Below are 17,401 nucleotides of genomic sequence, written 5' to 3'. Positions count from 1 at the left end.
TTTATGTCTGCTAAAGACAGAGGAGGGAGTTCTCGGCGCGATGTCTCATTCTCAATTATATGACTTAAAACTAAGTCATATAATTGTTTTGAATCTGTACTTTCACGTTTATGTCCGAGTTGAGTTGGCTAGTTTGGGGGACGCTCAGCGGCCATTGTGGATTGGCGCGGGTGAGAAGTGGGAAGTCACGTGATGCGTGCACACTCAGGCAATGCGCCTATACATGCACATGCAACTGAAGAGGTTTGGGGTGATGTGTGTGTTCAGAATTGATGTATTTTTTCTATTGATATTTTTGGCAAACTATTTCATTAGTCTATAGATTTACAGATAAATGAATATGTTTATTTACTGCTTAGTTTATTGGAAGCATAATGCATCTTGTATATGTAAGTTTTGTTTATCACATTAGGAAACAGTTTTGTGAAAATGCATGTTATATAAAAGAGTATTATTTTGTATCATTGTTGGAATATTTGTATTTAAGTGTCTTGTATTATTTATGACTACTTAAAATACATCATTCTCGGTAGAGCTTCTGGAGATGAAACATCGTTGTCTGAGTGGTCATTTCATCTCCCTTTATTCAGGCTGTTACATAACCACCTGTCTTTCCAGGTTAAATGGAAAACTGGACTACTGGAGGAGCAAAAGTGGGGGGAAAAAAAATAAAATAAAAATCAAGAATCAAGCCTTTTGTCAAACGTGATCACCAAATGATCTTGTGTGATGATTTTACACACACACTCAAACACATTCTGTAAAAAAAAAAAAAAAAAGAACAATTGTGACCAATGCATTACTAAACCAAGCAATTATTAAACAACTTAAAGTCAAGTTAACACACTGTTGAGTTCAAATCTCTTCTGTAGCCAATTCAACAATCAACTACTGTAGGTGATACTGGCCTGAAGCAGATTCCACAGGCTCATGCCCCACCCCACCCCAGGGCTCCACCACTGAGCAGGAGCTCTCTTGCACGTACGCACCGTCAACACTCAGGGACAAGCAGATAGCAGACTATAAGGAGGGAGGGGACGAGGAGGTGGAGGGAGTTGTTGAGCGAGGCCGTCATCCCTGATGACAGAGGGTGGCTGAGAGTGTGACGAGGGACTGCCCGCACCTAACACCCCACTCACGTCTTGCAGCATGTCTGCAGCGGTAGCTGATGGGAGGCAGAATGCCCTTCTCTGCTCATTACAATTGAGGATGAGTCAGGGGTACGTTTGCCACCGACTGAACCAGAGTGCGCAGAGATTGAAGCACCCAGCATTACATACCCCCCCCCCCCGCGCCACAAACACACCCATTATAATTACATAAGTCACACACATACTTTCCAGCACAAGCACACACAAGCAAGAAGGCGCACACTTCTTCCACACTCACTGACTTTTTACAGACACCCACAAAAGTAGGTCAGCTGTCTCCGGCAACAGGCACATGCCTATGTTTAAAAGGTACGCCCACATGTCACACAGGCGCTCAGAAAGACTGAAGTCTTTGCCAAAGTTATGTAATCATATTTGCATCAGCGTGGTAATGTCACCATAGAAATAAATGTGTGCAGTCGGGCATGCGGTCCTGGCACTGGTTCAACCTGGCACGACCCTTCAGCCAGGGCAACGGATTTAGTAGTATTATCGGATTTTACTCTGGTGATATACATTTTATTTACCAATTTACCAATAGTTTTCACCTACAAAAGCTGACAAAAAAGTATTTTTGAAAATTTGAATACTAGAACAATGAATACAAAGATGGAAGCCCGATAAGAAGCACCAGACTAAACATTCCTTTCATGGTTTCTTCCAAAATTAATATAAGCTCCTGAAGCTACAATCTATGCATGGAAAGCCATTTGAGCAGGTATTCATTTTTCCTTGATATCTGGCTTAAAGTTCATGTACTAGTACACTCTTTGTCCTTAGTAAGACAATTTGCAGTACTACTAGGGCATTGAATAAACACTTAAAAGGTTTACCCAGTTATGAATGAAAATGAGTCTGCTGAGAAGAAATGCTTTAATGGCTTTATGACAAGCTGTTTGAGCATTTATTTGAAATCCTTGCTATCCAGCTTAAGGTCCATGTACTAGTATGTGCTTTGTCCTCACTAATAAGACAATTTAGGGCACTTGTTGAATGACTAGGGCAAATGAGTAGGATAACTGCATATTACTAGTGAGGCAAAACTGTGCACTAGTTGACAACTGCAGTAGTCCGACAGTAGTAGTGCGCAGATGCCAACTAGTGCAGTTTTGCCTCACCAGTAACATTTTGTTGTGTACATGCAGCAGCGGAAAAAGCATTACGAGTAAGACACAGTCGTTCTACTAGTGCAGATGAAGACAGTACCAACACATGGACCTCCAGCTGGATATCAAGGATATCGAATAAATGCTCGAACGGCTTTCCATGCACAGCAGTGTGATACTGGCTCTTGCGCAGCACCCCATCTGTGTTTGGATATCAATGACGAGGATAGCCTGATGAGGAGATGACGTGATTGATGAAGTAACAGTGGTCAAGGAGAGAATGGAGAAAGGCCAATAGCAGAAAATGATGGTAAAAGAGAGAGAGGAGAGGGACACGCATCCCAGCCCCCGCCCCTGTAGTGTTGGGTAAACACAGCCTGTCTGTATCCATGGAGACAAACTCTGATTGGAATGAGACAGAGAGGAGAGGTGCGAGGTGGAGGCGGACTGCAGAAAAACAAGGTTATAGCGCTTCCCTTTCTCTCCTTCCGCTCTGCGACTTGGCATCAACAAAGGGATGTTATGTAACAGCTATTTATACTTGCGCTCCGTTTCCCTCACCCCCTCCCTCATGTCAAGCAGCCCCACATGCAAACCAAATGGAGCAGCTCCCTTCCCCTTCGGATCTGCCACCCATTTCATCATATTTACACAATGAGAACACAATTGTTATTTTGTGGGGCACTTTTCACAACACCAGTGAATACACACCTGCAGTGCGCGTTGTTGCCAGATGGCAGAGTGGAGAGACATCACTATTTGTCCCAACAACACAGTTAACCATCCAGGAAATTCAATTAAAAGCTGGAATGTTGCAAAACAAGTCGGAAAGCTATAAAACGCACTGGTATATCTCCAGCTTTGCATGAAAGCATTTGCAGACGGAGTATACGGTTAGTGGTTTATTTCTGTTCTATTTTCTGCGCTGGAGGTCATGAGTAAATAGTCAACTGTGTTATGAGAGAACAACATAAAGAAGTTCTAACAGGTGCTCAGCTCGACAGGTCAAATGAACTAAAAGGTTAACTTTGGTCAACTAAAGTTCAAACCTTTCTTGAGAACTGAAAAAATGAGAATGAGTGAGCATGCATGTGACAAAAGGTAATGTTTAGGTACACTCAATTTATTGATTTGGTGAGGTAATTATTCATTTCCTAGGAAGACACATTTGTGCACTGTGTGGAGGTTTTACTGTTGTATTTCTTGACAACTGTAGAAGACCAGGGAGAAAGGAGCTCCAGTTACTCTTCAATTCCTTTACTGTGTTCCCCACTCCCTCCAACTTCTCTCCCCACTGCCCCACTTCCGGAGGCCCAGCATGACCCAGTTTGGTCCGGCAAGAAAAGTCGAGGGAGCGGGAGAGGGAGCAGGAATGTTTTGAAGGCTGAGACATTCCTCATTGTTCATTCACAGAGGCTTTATGTAACAAACCTATCACATGATGCAGCTCTGCCGCAGCCGTGGGAAGCCCAAGCATTATCTCCACCGCAGCGGCTTCCTTGCTGTAATCTGATTATGCGAGCCCCATGATTGCACAACAACCCATAGATGAGCAGACTAATCACAAGACACACATCAATGGACAAATCGACATACAGGTTGTCCCAGATTATCGCACTACTAGTCACTTTAAACTGCGTACATTCCTTGAAGTCTCGGCGCCCTGTGCACAATGGTCATTCCACCGGACTATTGCTATATCAGTCATTCAAACTGCTCTAATTGCTAGAGGACTCTGCATCTTTTTGCACAATTGTAAAAAAAAAAAATTGTAAAAATTGTACCGGCATTACCAGATTACAAGCAACCTTTTATTGCTCAGCGACGGTTTTTCTCAATGTCTTTATGTATCAAAAGTATTCTCTGTCAATTGACTGTCTGTTGTCGTACTAGAGCAGCTCCAACTACTGGAGACAAATTCCTTGTGTGTGGTTTTTTTGGACATACTTGGCAAAATAGAGATGATTCTGATTCAGCGGAACCTCAATAAAACGGACCCCAATTTAACGGAAATCGGATGAAACAGACCGTCGGGACCGAACAATGTGTCCAAAAATAGTTTCCATTTGTCACTTAAAATGCCGTTGACAAAGTCTGTTAGTTCCATAATTGACGGCTGTTGTTTACTGGCGCTGTGGCGCAATGCAGGCAGAGAATGGGACTGACGTATTTCCGGGTCACAATATGACTAGATCCAATTCCAAAAGACGTCTCCCCCGTGCCTACTTGACTGCCATGTTGAATGTGGGGCATTGACGTGGCGGCCATTTGATGATGGTTTTATTTATTGTCTATTGTGAATAGAGCAAGACAGAGTGGTGTTCACTCAGGAGTACAAAACACAAGTCTTTGTGTTTTTGGTACACCAACAGGTTTTTTTTTTTGGGGCAAGCCGTTCGCATTTGCCAACGGATTTGGAACTAGGAAGCGCACTAATTCCTCGCAGCACATGAAAGCAACTTGCCTATGATGAGTACCCTATGTCAACAATGTCACCATAACCAGTCACAACGGCGTGGTAAGTTTGGATCAAATGTGAAACTTTCAAACATTTAAGCTTTTTAAAAATATTTATTGACAATAACTTAGTACTGTACAGGCATTTTAGAGCCACGGAAAAAAAAAACGACAAAACAATAATTTTGTACTGTACAGTTTAACGGAGTATAAGATGACCCCCTTGCCCCTATTAGTCCGTTCTATCGAGGTTCCACTGTACTTGGAAAAGAAACAAAAATAAACAAACAAAAAGAGATTACTAAACGCCATTGGAATAGTAGGAGTGAAATAAAACAAGGGGGGGAAAACGTCATATATAATGATACTGTCTGTAATCGAATGTGCATGTGCAGCTATGGTGGCACACTGACCCATATACTCATAGAAACATCCATTATATTGCAGATCAACAAGCAGTGAAAATCTTGGCAAACTGTGTTTACACGATTGGCAGATCATATAGTGGTGCACTGGGGGATACATTTGTGGGCTGTGGGGTATACTGACCTGGATGGTAGTGTTTCCGCCCTCCAGCAAAGCAATAGCCAGGAGAATGCTTTCCTGGAAGACTCTGTCACTGGTGGTGTTCATGATGAGGTCAATAACCAGATCAGAGGCTCCTTCTTTGTCCAGGTGGCACTGTACCTCTGCTAGGCTCATTTCCCCACGACTCAAGCCCCCAGGACCCCCTAGCACTACAAAATAACACGGGTCAACATGGGTGAGGGGCAACAAAAGCAGGGATGTGACTGCAGTTCCTGAGAATATGTTTGTACAAGTTATACGAGTGAAATTGGATCACTCATCATTAGACCACTAACACTTTATAAGGCAAACCTGCACAATTTATTTAAACCAAATACAAGAGCTGTACTGTAAGTAATAAGATAATGATCTGTTTTCATTCACATTGTCAAAAGGTACAGATTTAACAACATCTGTATTACTTCGGTTGTAGTGGTGAATAAGTCCACTGCAAGACGACTTTACAGTAAAGATTACAAATGTAGGTGGTCCAACATAACTTTACCCTGCAATATCTTTTTTTGCAGGAGCCTGATACACTTTTACTCATTTCAGCAGTGCCCCGGCAGCCCTGCAAAGGATAAACAATATTGAAAACTGATTGATGGAGAGTGTTGGAGACAAAAGAAATGTTAAAAAAACAAAAAGAAATTATGTGCAGTACATGACATCCATGACCATATGCTCTTTTTGTGTTGGATACACTTAACTGGAAGCTTTCCAGTATAACCAGAATAACATAGAGGAGAGCACACACCTCCCAAAAGGGAAAACAAGAATTCTAATTTGGATCAGCACTAAAGTGTAAACACACCTGAAAATGTTTGAATTTTTACATTGACTCACCATACACTGAGAAATTAATAAAATTGTAACAAAGGGCCCTCTCGCTTAACATTAGCACAGGTGAAAAGACGAATCCTGGATCAAGCATGAGCAGTGGTTCTCAAATTTTTTACACCCAGTACCACCATCACAATCAACCTGAGTGGTCCCAAAAACAAGGCAGAGTTTTCATTTCTAAGAAGTACACTTAATATTATTGCAAGCGACTATAACATCATGCAGTTTGAGCATTAACACTGCGCTTATATTTAGGGGGAAAAAAATATATATATACCAAGTCCACCCATCCATCCATTTTCTGTACCACTTATCCTCACAAGGGTCGCGGACGCGCTGGAGCCTTTCCTGCATACACCCTGAACTGGCCGCCAGCCAATCGCAGACAATCAATTAAAATCTATGGCAAAAAAAAAATTGTTCAATAAAACTTTTACCCAAATAAAAAAAAAAAAAAAAAAAAAAAAAAAAAAAACACTTCCTAATAATTTAATGCAAATGTATTGTACTAAAAAGTTGAATACAACTGAACTGCACTTAGCCACTGATTATTTCACATACAACTAGAGAGCCCACATACCATGAATGGCACTAGTACCACACTGAGAATCACTGAGCAAGGCTATCCAGATATGCACCAAAATGTAATGGATTCTCTGTTGCCCCCTGCCCTACCACATGGTTTCTGACTAATATCGTGTAAACCTTACAAATAAACAAAACAAAAACCTTTTTTTTATCAGTGGTATTACAAGATTTTTACTTCTTTTTGGTGGAGGGTATTTCCTTAAATGTAAGGCATAAACTAACCAGTTAGCAAATCTCAATTTCTTTTTATTTTTTTAAATTGAACTTTAAAGCTTTATGTTGGCGGCACGATGAGCGACTGGTTAGAGCGTCTGCCTCACAGTTCTGAGGACCGGGGTTCAATCCCCGGCTCCGCCTGTGTGGAGTTTTGCATGTTCTCCCCGTGCCTGTGTGGGTTTTCTCCGGGTACTCCGGTTTCCTTCCACATCCCCAAAAGATGCGTGGTAGGTTAATTGATGACTCTAAATTGCCCGTAGGTGTGAATGTGAGTGCGAATGGTTGTTTGTTTGTATGTGCCCTGCGATTGGCTGGCAACCGGTTCAGGGTGTACCCCGCCTCCTGCCCGATGATTGCTGGGATAGGCTCCAGCACTCTCGCAACCCTTGTGAGGATAAGCGGCTCAGAAAATGGATGGATGGATAAAGCTTTATGTTATCTCTATGCCTTGGAAATGCATGTGACAGCAAATTTCCCACTGTGGTCATGCAGAACTCATGTGCGAGAATACTGAGTATTTTTGCAACAGGGGGAAAGCAAGTTTCCAAAGGCTGCCGTAGTCTTGCACACAGACACACTACAAAGTGCCTCACACAAGTAATACTTCCAAGATACTTCATCTTGGGCCACATGGCAGGGACTGTAAACATGGAATCAAGCGGAACTTCCGCTTCAGGTAAAATACAACAACCACAACTTTGTCTTATTGTGAAGGTCCAAAACAAGGCACTGCCATCAATACGTCCTTTGAAATTCTAATACAAATTTAAAATTTTAAATTCTATGACATCATGCATGTCATGGATCAGCACCAACAAATAAAATTAAAGGTGGGACAGTGGGCAGAGATGAACCGCTTTGGTATTTTAACTGCAGCCCATAATACAATGTCTGTGTTATCTGACTGAGATAAGCATGCGGTGCTTGTCGTGCTCAAAGGGCAGCTCTGTGCACAACTTTGAAACTGATAAGAGCTCAGGGTCAGACAGACAGAGAGCTTCATCCTTGCATAACATGCTGAGAGACACTTGTTTTACTACAACTACAGGAAGCATACATATTTTGACTGAAGATATGGAAACATTCTAGCTGGACTTTATTCCCTAATGCTGTCACTATGGACCCCTCATAATACCAACAGAGAAATCAATGTTTTCACGTGTCTGTGCCCAATCACTGGCCATGTCATTAGCTACACCTACAGTATACTGTCCAATCTAATGTGATACAAGAAAACAACGTACAAATGTGCATTCAACATTAGTGTTAACCACCTGATTGTTTTTTGCTGGGTCCTACGGGGCTCAGGGGGCCACTGCTGAATGACGTCAAGCTGTCTCTCCGCCCACCACTCCGAAGGATGTTGCCGTAGTAACGGTTCACTAGAATCTGCCTCAGTGCCTCGCCCTATCAGCGGTAAAGAAAAGAAAAATGCAATGACATGATTGCAGCCATGTGGCATTAGAGATGGTTAGGTAACAGGAGACAATCATCATCAGTTTTGTGCAGTGGACCCTCATCAGTACACGATAGCATTGTCATCACTGTGTGCAGGCTCCTTAACTAACAGAAACTGTCTCAAACATTTCAAAGGTTTAAACATGAGCATAACCCACATTTGACATCATTTACCACCCACTGGCCCAAAACTTTGATTGTTATCATCAGTGACCCAGCCTAATGACATTTCAGCATGTGGTCTTCACTAAGACCTGAGGTTGAGTCTCTCCTCACTGTGACTCATCAACTGTTTAGCATTAAGCAGCACAACTTTGCTGTTGTTATAGCGACGGGTTGCCGTTGACGAGACCTCCCGTGGGACAACGTGACGGAAATGAAAGAGGACGCGTGCGCGCATGTCCATTTGTGTGCGATTACATGAAATGTCTTTCAAACCTGTGTGGTACCCAATAGATTATTATGCAAGGCCTGCTCCTGAAGTTGTACTCGCAACGGGCACAATAAGATGAGTTAGTAAGTGTGATGAAAATTTAAGTAGGCATTTATTGCTTTTCAGCAGACATTAGCCATGCTTTAAGATTCAAACACTTTTTCCCCAGATAGTTTTCGTTAAAAAATTATCTTTTTTATTTTTTTTTATTCTGTAGAGTTTTATCAGCATCTCGCTGCAAAATCGCTTCGCTGCAGTTGAAATTGATACTTGCTGACTTGACTCAAGCTGTAGTGCAGCTGCTGACTCTCACAAACTTGTCTCATGATTGTGTTTTGCTGTTGGGTCTGCCTGACCTCTTCCCTTCTCGGAGAAGCAATTGGTTATGGATGATAGTGCCCTCAAAACAAGGCTTTATTTGAAGTGTATCTAAAAAGGAGATTTCAATGCACAGAATCTCCTTGCCTACATTTCTGGATAATTAACATTTTGAAGCCTTATTGAGATAGACAGCTGTATCGCTTCAAATGTGACTTTGTTTTCCACATCTAGCTACAACTAAGTGCACCTACCCTTTTCTGATCCTCCAACAACTTCTCAGGCTGGTTCTGATCCAGCTGCTGGGTGCAGTGATGAGTGTTAGGCCAAAGAGATGTAAGCAAAGGGGGTTAATATTCATGCATCGAGTTGAAGAACACAGCACAATACAGTCAAGTCCATGCAAAAAGCCATGCAAAGGTCTGCTGAGAATGAGTTGTCATGCTTTAGGCACCAGAAATTATATATGATACAACTGAGACAGGAGGATGTTTCAATTTTAAGTACAACATTAATATACAACCCCAATTCCAATGAAGTTGGGACGTTGTGTTAAACATAAATAAAAACAGAATACAATGATTTGCAAATCATGTTCAACCTATATTTAATTGAATACACTCCTTTAATGTTTAAACTGATCAACTTTATTGTTTTTAGCAAATAATCATTAACTTAGAATTTTATGGCTGCAACACGTTCCTGAGCCCATGTGGCGGTATCCTTCACACATTGATGTCGGTTTTTGATGCAGTGCCGCCTGAGGGATCGAAGGTCACGGGCATTCAATGTTGGTTTTCGGCCTTGCCGCTTACATGCAGTGATTTCTCTAGATTCGCTGAACCTTTTGATGCTACTCTGGACCGTAGATGATGAAATCCCTAAATTCCTTGCAATTGTACGTTGAGGAACATTGTCCTTAAAGTGTTGGACTATTTTCTCACGCACTTGTTCACAAAGAGGTGAACCTCGCCCCATCTTTGCTTGTGAATGACTGATCAATTGAGGGAAGCTCCTTTTATACCCAATCATGGCACCCACCTGTTCCCAATTAGCCTGTTCACCTGTGGGAGGTTCCAAACAGGTGTTTGATGAGCATTTCTCAACTTTCTCAGTCTTTTTTGCCACCTGTCTCAGCTTTTTTTGGAACGTGTTGCAGCCATAAAATTCAAAGTTAATGATTATTTGCTAAAACAATAAAGTTTATCAGTTTGAACATTAAACATCTTGCCTTTTTAGTGTATTCAATTAAATATAGGTTGAACATAAATTGCAAATCATTGTATTCCGTTTTTAACACAACGTCCCAACTTCATTGGAATTGGGGTTATACTTTTAGCCTATTTCCAAAATCAGTTACCACTACCATAGAGTCCAGATCTAGAAAAAAGTAATCAACTTTAAAGCCATTTAGACCAAAGTATGATATGCCAATGTTCACGCAAAGTAACTCATGCTGAAAGCATTAGATCATGTCAACACATTTCTGTGTGATCCGCATTGGGGTGTCCTTTCATGGACTACCTTTGCAAAAAGAGGTAAAATCTGTTCTAATGCGACTGTTACAAAAACATAGCACGAAAATGGCAAAATGTCTGCAACAGACTGCAAGAATTATAGAATAAAAAGAAGCACTGACTCATATCACATTGACATTTAAAAGTCGATGAGTAACTACAAGGCGAGCTAGCTCACAATATCAAAAAGAGTTTTCTGTCAAATGTTTTCTGCATTGTGCATCGTTTTTGTTCTTTAATGGCCCAAGTAAACAGACTAGATTCAGGTTAGACGGTCCACTGAAGTATGACAGTTTACTATACAGTATGCACAATACGTCAAAAGTGCTAAGAGGCAATGCTCTACATAAGTAAGTTATGTAAAAAAGCAGGGCTAGGCGAGGGGCAGAAGGGGTTAGAGTTACATAATCAATCCAAAAGGAAGCAGGTCACCAAACCAGTGACACAGAGCCGCTTACAGCAGCCATCTGTCACGAAAACACAGAGTAGAAGAGAAGACAACAATCACTGAGACTTTCACAACTTGTCAGTCCAAGTCAAAGTCAGGAGCCAATTGTGGCTGTACTACGTCAGTGTTTATTTTTCTTGAGCTTTGCTGTGTTTGTGCCTCAAAACAAGAGCTCAACTAGCGGGTAACTCCCCATTTTGAAGTACTTGTAATTTATTTCTGAACTATAATTCTTACAAGAAATGAACATGAGAAGAAAGTGTATTGCATGGAGTTTTATTTAAAATTCGATATGGGCGCCAGCGTTAGCCACCAGTTTCTCAAGCCGCCTGGGAACCGCATTAACTGATTTCACAAGAAACTCTTGTGGGATGGCGACATAACGTCTTGTATTCGCCCTTCAAGTTCTTCCAAAGTCGTTGATTTGGTAGAATAAACCAAACCACCTTTAATCATGGAACATACACAAAAACATTTTGGAAAAATATTACAACATATGAATAAATTATAAGTATTGTAAAATAGGGAGTTACTTTTCAATCACCCTGTACATGTTACTGGAAAGTAGGCAGGTTGTAGGAGATCATACAAAACATGAATCTCTTTATTTACATTCAAATTAATGTAACAATTTTTCAACACTGTGAACTGCATCAATCCACTCCAAAACACAGAGGGCAAACAAAATCACTTTTATATATTTTTCCTTTCATAGTCTGACAGTGATGGAGATTTTTATTGCCTGCTCATAATAATCATATACTCAAACTGTCAATACGACATTTAAAATATTTTTAGATTCCTAAATGTCATTTAAAGTAATACTTTGTCATTGTGCTACTGTACTTTAGATGTACTGTAAATGTTACATTGTATAGTCATCATTAACTGCAAAGATTTGCAAAGGGCACAGACGTTAAGATTTGGTAAATAGACTGGATTATTATTATTATTATTATTTCATAATTTATGCAGGTTTATTGTCGCTTAAACCATATTGTACAGAGCAGCCGGGACCAATGTGTCTGCTACATCATAATACATCCATCCATCCATCCATCTTCTGAGCCGCTTCTCCTCACTAGGGTCGTGGGCGTGCTGGAGCCCATCCCAGCTGTCATCGGGCAGGAGGTGGGCTACACCCTGAACTGGTTACCAGCCAATCGCAGGGCACATAGAAACAAACAACCATTCGCACTCACAGTCATGCCTACGGGCAATTTAGAGTCTCCAATTAATGCATGTTTTTTGGGATGTGGGAGGAAACCCGGAGTGCCCGGAGAAAACTCATAGCAGGCACTGGGAGAACATGCAAACTCCACACAGGCGGGGCCGGGGATTGAACCCGGGTCCTCAGAACTGTGAGGCTGACACTCTAACCAGTCGACCACCGTGCCGCCTCATAATACATTCAATTTCTATGGCCATCAATTTCTATCGCCATCAACACACTTGCCATCGCTCCCGTCTATGGTGGCATCACATACAAAAAGATAAAGGAAAAGCAAAAAGACTTTTAATCCTTTAAATAATGTCGTGTGATTATGTTGCTCTGTTTATTTAAAATTTTTGGCATATTTATTGTGAACATTTTGGTATTCTTACAATTTTTAGGGTATTCCACTCTACCTCCGTCAAAGTTAATCACATTGAAGTTTTTTCAGAGGCCAACAGGAGTACAGCTGCACACACACCACCACCACCAGAGTATCCCAGAAGTATATCACAGTATATCACAGCTTGGTGGGTGTGGGCTCAGGACATTTAACAAATAAAAACAAAAGCAATGAAATGTAAGCTACACGAATAATTAATACTTTATTTAATGTTGTTGTTAATACAAATATTAATTTACGGTAGTCTCTTATGGTAAGTAATATCAAATGTGCACACATAGTGTAGAAACGACCAACAAGTCTATGGATGCCACATCAAACCCAGAAGTAGCGAATGCAGCAGAGACGTATTCAGTTTTCAGTTCATGATCCCAAGTCTGACCACAGACACCACCCTCACAGCTGCCACATCCGCCCTGACTGCATCACATTCTAGCAAACTGGAAATTCCCTGGGACAAACCCCTTTGGTTACAATCACAAATCTCAGTTTAACAAAATGACGTATATGTGACAAGTACGTACACTGAAATCTACAAAATACGTCTCTGAAAGTACCGAAACAAAGAAGCTGAAACAGTGGTGGACACAGAAGCACTGGTGTTTACCACAAGCCTGCTTCCTATGGGCATTGCAGCTGATCTGCACTTCCAAAAGTGAAAGTGAATAAATCAACTTAACATAGCAAGATCTGAAAAACAGATCCCGCAATGTTTGGGAGGAAGAAGGGAGTAAAATGCATGACGCATGACTTGCGTTAAAACAAGAGTTTGCATAATAAGACCGTAGCCACGCACATGAACAGTGGAGGCAAACGTTCTTGAGAATAAAAAAAAGAAATCAACAGTCTGTATGCTCAACTCCTTACATAAGTCTGAGAGTCAATGTCCCTGACATTTAGCAATGGTGCAGGAGCACAAACATCACTAATGTTACTCTGCCTCTAATAGGCTAATACGATCCTTATCGTGACAGTGCTATGAAAAGCTTTGTAAGCCATGCGATACGAAATGTTACATTCTTTTTAAATGTTATAGCATTTATACTTTTTTTTTTTATTTATTCACACTGTTCTTCCCCCACCTTTTGAGGGGTGTAAAATGTTCCAGAACTGGAGTCACAAAAGACATATTTCAAATACAAACTATAGGTTTTCCCTTATGGAAGTAGTTAACTTGGAGTCTCAGCCTTCTCTGCTACACGTTCATGCACTCCTGAAAGGATTCTTTTGGGCTCCTCTGCAGCTTGGTTGTCACGGCCATCTTGATGCTGTCTACGACTTCAAAATGGGTTCAATACAGTGATACTGTATTTGGGTCTGGGGGGGGGGGGGGGGGAGGGCTGCTGCTGCTGCCCCCCCCCCATCCTCACAGGCCACTCCAGATGCACTACAGCAGTCAGTGATCACTTATGCATGGGGTAGGGCCAATGACTGCTAGTCAGGGACTTGGCAGTCATAGTAACAGGAGCGAGGTGGGTTTCCACTAGGCTCATGGCAGTGCTCCTGGGGCCAGACCCCTCTGGCTGGATGGTTGCTCGGGGTGGGGGCTCCCTTCTCATGCCCCGTGGCCGCTCTTCCGGGTGCCCCTCTTATCGTTCCCCTGTTGGGCGTCCCTATCCAACCTCCTTTCCACCAAGTGGGGGACACTGTATCGCCCTCTGGCTGGCCAGGGTCTCTGCGGATTGCGTCCCGCTCTTCTGGCGGTAGGGGGTGGGGTGAGGTGGGGGGGTCACTTGTAAAGGTTATTGTGCATGTGAGACGGTGTCAATTCACTTGCATGTGTCCGCAGACACTCCTATGGGACTTATTCACTTGGTGTGGGGCCACTCACTCATTGCGATAAATAACTCATAACTATGCGAACGTGCTGGTTATCCCCTCACTTGCACTCTATTTCTAAAGATGTTTAGAATTTACATTTACACTCCCACCACACTACAGTTGGACAGCCGGGTCCACTACTTATGCCCTACATGCGCCCCCTCCTGTCCTTGTCCTGTCCAGTCCTATCCTATATTGTCCTGTCATTCCTTCACAGGGTGTAGCGCTACTGCCCCATACAACACTCGAATCTAATGTGTCATTGTAGTAGGCGTATAATCATTTACTTTCCTCATTTTTATTACAGCTAATGTTCTGTCTTTTGTTGTCTTCTCTTTATATATTATTTTAGTTACTTTTTCACTGTCTCTCCCCTTTGTTTTTTCTGTCACTCCCCTTTAAAACTTCTGCCCGACTGAAAATTTCAATATCAATCTAAGAATATAAATAATCACAGTGGCAGCTTAAAAATTCCACTGTTCCAGCATAAAAGGGATACAGATACTCCTTTCTGTTTGACCTAACAGCCGGCGCCAGTCTTGGAACCTTTCTGACACACCTCGCATGCAGTAATATTTAGACATTTATATTTTATGTGCGGTACAGCTACTACTCACATAAAACATACACTTGGCAGATCTCCTTCGACTGGGTAGGGGTGCCTAATTCTCTGACTGCTGAGTACAGTCATGTGTGTGGAAGCAGAGAGAATTTAGTACACTGTAGCTAAATGTAGACTTGTGTCACAGGTTAGTTACTTGCATGCTGCATATGAAGGAAGAGACTCCAAATATGTAGACTGACACATGGAGGGACAAATACATTTTGGCACCACTGCCATTCTTATGTCTGAGACAGGAGATACAACACACGACAGGTGTGCATGTGCCTGTGTGTGTGTGTGTGGGGGGGGGGGTGGGGAAATCAACCATACCCTCCACCCCTTGCATCCCCTTGCAACCCATTTATAGACACAGGTGCTACACAGTCGCCACAGATGCAGACGGACGGACGGACACACACACACACACACACACACGCACACACAGTATGGGTAAATGGCTCCTGCGCACTTTTATCCTCTACAATTACAGCTGAAGGTCACACAGCAGCGGAGGGGCTGAGTTCCAGGAAAGAGCGAGGGGGGAAAAAAAAAAAAAAAAAAAAAAAGAGCCAGGTTCTTATGTAACCTCAGCCCAGAGTTGGAAGGAGCCCAGGAATCGTGCAGTTTGCAGGCAGTGAAACTAGGACACAGCCTCAATGACTGCTACTGTCGTCACAGCTCCGCACAACTCATTAATACATGCATATGGCATGCACACGCACACGCACACGCACACACACACACACACACACACGGTGATAGTGTCCCCTATCGGCACTGAGAGGACATACAAGGGGAAACACCCTACACATGGTGGAACACCGGCAAGAGAAAACAAACCCCTTGATGAAAAGAGAGGCAAGGCATTGAAGCACTATGGCTTTTATTGCTTTACTATTGTCACTATCTTATTTTAAAACCAAGTTTTAATAGGACATGGTACGACAGATACGCCATTTAGAACTGTTTCTCTAAAATATGCAGTAGTACTGCTTTGTTTGTCTGTTACTTTGCTTGATCATATTTTGTACCCATTTGATGATGCATTTTCCGAATGCCTGAATGCAATGGCCTAAATGTGTCTGTTTGCGTGACAGTAGCAGCAGGACCATAAAACGAGTGTTTACAGTGATGCTAATGTGATGGTGTTGGCAATGCTCTGGCAGATAAACCCCCGCAACAAGCTCACAAAACATCACTTGCCATCCACAACAAAGACACCTCTCATTCTCTCCTTGCCTCTCTGCTTCATCTCAGTTGACCATTTCCCGACAGTTACTTCATTGGTGCTCTTCGCTGAACCCAGACTAACTACAGCATACAGCCTAAGGTGAAGCTACAGTCACTACCGATGTAACAGAAGCTACAAGAACAAATGACACAAATGGAGTAAAAAAGAAATAACCTTAGGCATATCCATCTCATCATCAAAGGCCCTGAGCTGAAAGAGAGCAAAAGGTTTGTGGGGTTAGATAACAGGCCAGGAAGCTCAAGCAGAGGTCAACAACAAAGCGTGACATGTTAGTTAAGTGAGTCATGTGGACACACTCCTCCAATTCATTGGCTCATAAAGGAGTATTTGTGAACGTGTGTTACCCGCTGATTAAATTTGTCTCATTTGGCTGAGAAAGTCCTCATATGTGACAAAGATTGAAAGATAAATAAAGCAATAAATAAAGATAAATAAAGCAATATAAAATAGAGGTAATAATTCTATTGTTAGATTCAGGAATACACAATATTTTGGAACACAGTATATGCCTTGTAGAAACATCCTGTCATCCATTGAAACTAAATACATTCTTCACAGTACTTTTTTCATGTTGGAAAATTCTAGATCTAGAGTAGTCTGGTTAAAAAGATTTGTTTTTGTCCCAAAATCTTCCATTTCTGTGCAACAGCTTCTTAATAAATAGCACTCTGCAGAGGTTTTAGGCCACCTCTAGCATTACTGCTTTACTTACATTTTTCACAGCAGTCATTTAGAAATACCGTAATTTCTCCTGTATAATGCGCACCCCAAAGGTTGACCTAAATATTATATTATATATATATATATATATATATATATATATATAGCTTTTCACAAACTCTGCCAGGGTATGTAAACTTATAAGCACAACTGTACATACAGTATATGCAGTCATACGTACCCCTGTAATATTGGAATGAAAAGTGTAGGCTACACTTTTTTCATAGCCTCTAGGTGGCGGAATATTAAAATGAAAGTGTACACCTTTCGCATAACCTCTAGGTGG

At 41.8% G+C, this 17,401-nt stretch overlaps 1 protein-coding gene across 5 annotated transcripts in view; it reads right to left on the bottom strand.

Moving 5' to 3' along the window:
• Positions 1-17,401, bottom strand: part of LOC133408302 (inositol 1,4,5-trisphosphate receptor type 1) — a 74,470-nt gene that overhangs the window by 23,591 nt on the left and 33,478 nt on the right. For 3 of the 5 annotated variants that reach the window (XR_009769287.1, XM_061687022.1, XM_061687023.1), the window contains exons 39-42: positions 16,549-16,584; positions 9,392-9,436; positions 8,203-8,335; positions 5,264-5,451 (exon numbers count right to left, since the gene is read on the bottom strand). Coding sequence is in view for 4 of the 5 variants with exons in the window: in XM_061687022.1 (XP_061543006.1) it covers positions 5,264-5,451; positions 8,203-8,335; positions 9,392-9,436; positions 16,549-16,584 (402 nt within the window). In the remaining variant the exon portion in view is untranslated. The remainder of the gene's footprint in view (positions 1-5,263; positions 5,452-8,202; positions 8,336-9,391; positions 9,437-16,548; positions 16,585-17,401) is intronic. The other 2 variants (XM_061687024.1, XM_061687025.1) reach the window with 2 other exon arrangements.

The sequence above is a fragment of the Phycodurus eques genome, chromosome 10 (assembly GCF_024500275.1).
Source record: "Phycodurus eques isolate BA_2022a chromosome 10, UOR_Pequ_1.1, whole genome shotgun sequence".
In the NCBI taxonomy this organism is placed as follows: Eukaryota; Metazoa; Chordata; class Actinopteri; order Syngnathiformes; family Syngnathidae; genus Phycodurus; species Phycodurus eques.
The sequence above is the reverse complement of the archived record's forward strand: the minus strand, read 5'-3'. Positions and strand labels throughout refer to the sequence as shown.